We start from the raw sequence: 5,278 nt of genomic DNA, 5'->3' as shown, positions 1-5,278 counted from the left end.
AAGAGCAAGTAAATAAGTTGACTTTGGAAAGTAAAGAACAGTTATTTAAAAATACTATGCCTTAAAGATAATTGAATCATAAGATGTTTTCGTCCGAATAATTTCTTAAATTTATCAATAACTTAAAATTTAGAATTAAGTGATTTTGTGTAAAACTGATAATGGGTCAAATTTTGTAAGGAATTTGTTGAATTTAGTGATATTTTAGAGGCTGAACATAAAGTTATGGAATTTGTATCAATTTTTGATAATCTGAAAAATTTAGATTAGAAATATGATATTGATGAGATTAAAAGTATTTCTTTACCTATACATAGAATATATGCAAGTTATTTTTTAAATTTAATTGCAACCTAAAATATTGAACACATTTGTTAATAACCTAAATTATTCAAATTTTATAATCTTATATGAATCAACTCATTTTAATTCACAAAATACTTTAGTTCAGCCATTTTTGAACTTATCACAAAAGATATAAAATTAAAAATTGAGTATTAAAAAAATGACCGAACAACTTTTATTAATTAGATGACTCATATTTCAATTTTCTTCAAAATTAACCTATGGATTTAATGATGAGTATTATAGAAATATGATCGACCAATAAATATTAAAAATCTTTACTACCCAAACATCTTAAATTCTCAACTAACTATGTATAAATGTATTAGTACAATTTTTATTAATGATTTCATCAAAGAGTTGGGTTGGATTACCTATAAAGTTTTTTTGTGATATAAAATTAATTATAAACTACTAATTGTAGTAATATAGTATAAGGTTTTTTTTATATTGAATAAATAAACAAAACTGAAATATTATATTGAATATAAAATATTAGTTTAATTTCATCAGACTCATAATAATTATTGTCGTAAGCTCCATTAACAGGTTTTGAACTCTGTCTCATTCCAATAACGGATCGAAATATTGTCAGCGTGAGAATTATTATGTTTATAAGTTATAGTATGCACTTAAGTATTACTTATGACTTAATAAGTAATTACATAGGTTAAAAACAAACAATTAAAAATAAAAATCGAATATTAAAAATTAATTTTTAAAATCATCTAAATTTGTAATTTAGATTTCAAAAATGGTAATTGTAAATAAAAAACTTGTAAAACTCTGAATTCATTTAAAGATTAATATCAATAGTATTTAAGAGTATGGTAATTAAAATTTTTGTAATTAAACTGTTTAATACCCATTTTATTAAACCAATTGTTTATTATTGTGATATGAAACGGCGTGTCAGCTATGCAATTTAGCTACATGAATGTCTTAATTTCAATAATTTGACAATTATTTCATATAAACTGTATAAATTTTTTGGACTCGATTCATAAATACTAGAAGAGTTTTAAATAAAACTGGCAANTATTTCTTATAAACTGTATAAATTTTTTGGACTCGATTCATAAATACTAGAAGAGTTTTAAATAAAACTAGCACAATGATATTTTAAATATACTAGATCATAATTAATACTAAACCATTTCAGTCAGAATTAATGGAATTTTGTAATCCTAAAATAATTTTATCAAATCTTGACATTTTTCCTTCTTTAGTTAAGGAAGACTTGCACCTATTATTAACATTTCTATAAATTCAGTTCAATACAAAATTTTAATGAAAAGTACAATTGGCTGTCAGAGTAGGACAACAAAAACTATTGTTCTTTTTTAACTTTGATCCTGACTTGTAAATAATTTCAATATAGTTAAAACGCTAGTATAGTATGAAAAATTGATTTTTTTTTCTAATGGTTAAATCAAATGAAATCATTTTTCTTAAAATACAATGAAATATATCAGTTCTAATATGACAAAATTTCATACTTAAGTAGCAAAGTAAAAAAATCAAAATGCAGCTAATGATGGAAATAATTAAATTTTAATAAAATTTAAAACTAATACCCAACCAGAGTCTTTTTTTTTTGTAGGAATTGTTTACTATTCCTAAATTTATTATGAGTTAATTAAAAAATTAATAGTTTTAACTTCGATGTGAAGTATTATATTTACTAAAATGTGTTTAATTTAAATTTTTTGTCTGTTACCATTCAATCTCAGCTCTCGCTGGACCGATTTTGATGAACAATATGAAATATGATTAACAATTATTTTTAATTTTTAAGTGGCTTATAATAAAAGAATTCAACGAATTAACTCTCCATGACAATCATGACTTTATCATATATAAACGTTGTCTATGTTGACATTGGGATCACTTCGTGTTTGCTCGTCAAAATAAACTATCATATCGTGTAAGTATTCACAGTTATTTAACTAATTATTAATATGGCTAGCGAAAACAATACGGATAGTCATATTTATGAAACAAATATGAATGTTGTGAAACGCAGAATTGAAGAATTCTGGAATCGTCGTTTCATGAGTTCCAATTTAGTCGTTGATAGTCCAGAAGATCCCCAAACATCAAAACAGTCTAAAGGTGAAATTAATAACTGTAGACACTATTAAGATTAATTAAACTAATTATCAAAAAACGTGAAAACGATTAGCTATAAAATATAACAAGAAATTAAAAAAGATTATTCTCTTTTTGATAAATAATAATTATTTTTTATTGTAGTTAAAAAATTTTTAATATTATTCACTATTTCAGTAAATTATATACATTAGAGCAGATATAATATTAACGTCAATGTATTTGTTCACCGTAAACATTTTCATAATTAATTATTTAATTAATAACTTTTAAAATAATATTCTCTTAACAGCAAATTCTAGTGGAAATATTAATACTGAAACAAATACAGCTAATCCAAAAAAACGAACCTATCGTAAACAACTTGAAAGTGATGAAATTATAGCAGAAAAAGTGGTAATTACAATTGTATAGATATATCGACCCTTACAATTTAGTAGAAATAATTTAATATTTGTTATTATTTAGAGCAGCTGTATAAATGTATTATTTTTAGAGATATTAGTAAAAGATGTTAAATAATTTCAATTTTAATATCTTAATCATTTTGATTTCCAATAAGATTTTTAAAGAAAAGAGACTTTTTATGGAAGATAATAATAACATATTAATTATATTCCAATTATTCATTAAAATTTGACATTGGTTACGCCTAGAAATTGATACAGCGGGGAGATATTGGAACACTTATTAGGAATCAAAAATCTGGAAAATATGGAGAGAAACTATCAGTTCCAGCCAAAAAAAGTTATATACCAATTGTAAATGACAAAGCACCAAAAATACCAGCATATTTAATAGGAAAAGTAAATTATTCTGCATTGTTTTATATTCAAAAAGTATATAAGTAGCCTAAACATATCTTTTGACTTAACGTAGATTTTTTAAATAAATTAACTAAAATTTATCCTATAATTTAATATGTTCTTATGATTCATTAAGAGTTTTCATAAGAATCACTTGCATCGCAACAAATGCGATGAAAAAAAGCAACCCATAGAAGTATCTTCCAATGATAATGGTGGCCCTAATATAGAATGTAACTTAATTGAAGAACATAATGAAGTCATTAAAAGTACATAAAAAAATTTAAACTACATTTCGATTATTGAAACAATTATTTTATACTTTAAACTCTTAATACTTAAAGAATTAGAAGCTAATAATGAACCTTCAAATGACGTTACAATACCTGAAGTGTCTACTGATAAAGTAAAAGAAACACTAGAAGAAAAAATAATTCATTTAGAACCTGCAAAATATGAAGTAAAAGAGCAACTCCTAGAGATATCCTCTTCTGAAAGTTCAAATTTAAAAAGAAAGTCATCCGATAAAGATGAGAAAATCATAAAAAGTACACAATAATTTTTATTATAAATATTAACTAGCAAATTATGTTTATTGAAATTATTTTCTTATATTTTAAAACATAAATACTTTTAGAGACAAAAATTAGTTCTGAACTTTTACATGCGACAACGTCAAATGACGTTCCATTACCAAAAGTGTCTACTGTTAAAGTAAAAGAAACTACAAAAGAAAAAATAACTCATTTAGAACCCACAAAATGTGGAGCAAAAGAGCAACTACGAGAGTTATCCTCTTCTGAATGCCCAAATTTAAAAAGAAAATCATCCGAAAAAGATGAGAAAATCATAAAAAGTACACAATAATTCTATTTTAAAAATTTGACCTTTCATTAGTTTATTGTAACAATTAAGCACTATTTTTAAACATTAATTTTTAGAGTCTAAAGTGAGTTCTGAAGTTTCGCCTTCAAATATGAATGACGTGTTGCCTGCCGTGTCCGTTGTCGAAATTGATGAAATACCAGGGAAAGAAATAGGTAAAGTAAAATTATTTTTTTTTATTGATTTCATTAATATTTATTTCACATAGAAACATCCATAACACATATTTTGTTTAACTATGTTTAATCTTATATTTCAAAACCTAGGAATAATTTTACTCATATTAAACCATTAAGCTAGCTTAAGTAATTTATGAGAAGTTTTTAAATACGTTTACTCTTGTAGAAGTGACGAATGATCCGAACACAAATGAACTAGATCACTATAACGCGCCTTCGTTTAAGTCCCCTAAGTCTTGGTACACTTCTGACACAATTAATGATTATCTCAAATTGATAGTGAAAAGGTCCAATGGCGAAGTTCATGCTGTCGTTACCGACTTTATACCAGCATATCTTCGAGGAGGTTATCCAGCTGTCAGAAGATGGATAAAAAAAGATATCCATACATTAAAGTTTCTTTTTGTGCCAATGAATGTACTTGGCGGACATTGGATATTGACTGTAGTAAACATACCCGAAAGAACTGTAACGTCATATGACAGTCTTAAGTCATATGATGGTCCGTATCCTATGGTATTGAAAGAGTATCTAACTGACTGGGAGATGGATAAAAAAGGAGCAGCTTCTTTGTGGACATTAAAAATCGGTGAGACGACTCGTCAAACTAATGGGTATGACTGTGGTCCATTTACGGTTGAGTTAGCCGAAAAAATGTCCCGTGGAGACACAACTCCTATAAATGCGAGTCTTATGTCTTCTGTAAGACTAAGACACAGAGAAGAAATTATAGCCGGCCAACTATTTTTATAATTTTTTATGAAATAAGTTGCTTAATTGGCTTGTATAAAATTTCCTAAATTTTACATTAAATTGATATATTTGTTAATACGCTTTTATACTTCTTAATATTTTCTTTCGTTTTAGAAACTTATTGTAATTATTATTTTATGTTATTTTTCTTTGTTACATTGCTTTATTAAATGAATCTATATTAAATATATAAATGTA

General features: G+C 25.2%; 1 protein-coding gene across 1 annotated transcript; it reads left to right on the top strand.

The window, feature by feature from the left end:
- Nucleotides 1–3,436: 3,436 nt before the first annotated feature.
- Nucleotides 3,437–5,029, top strand: LOC126909169 (uncharacterized; the record flags this gene model as incomplete). The annotated part of the gene is made up of 5 exons (XM_050691590.1): nucleotides 3,437–3,446; nucleotides 3,608–3,811; nucleotides 3,901–4,119; nucleotides 4,205–4,303; nucleotides 4,494–5,029. Coding segments are annotated over exons 1-5 (1,068 nt in total), but the record flags the coding sequence as incomplete, so codon positions are not given.
- Nucleotides 5,030–5,278: the final 249 nt, after the last annotated feature.

This window comes from Daktulosphaira vitifoliae, unplaced genomic scaffold, assembly GCF_025091365.1.
Source record: "Daktulosphaira vitifoliae isolate Bord-2020 unplaced genomic scaffold, ASM2509136v1 Scaffold_161, whole genome shotgun sequence".
In the NCBI taxonomy this organism is placed as follows: Eukaryota; Metazoa; Arthropoda; class Insecta; order Hemiptera; family Phylloxeridae; genus Daktulosphaira; species Daktulosphaira vitifoliae.
Note: the sequence above shows the minus strand (reverse complement) of the source record. Positions and strands in the feature narration are given on the sequence as shown.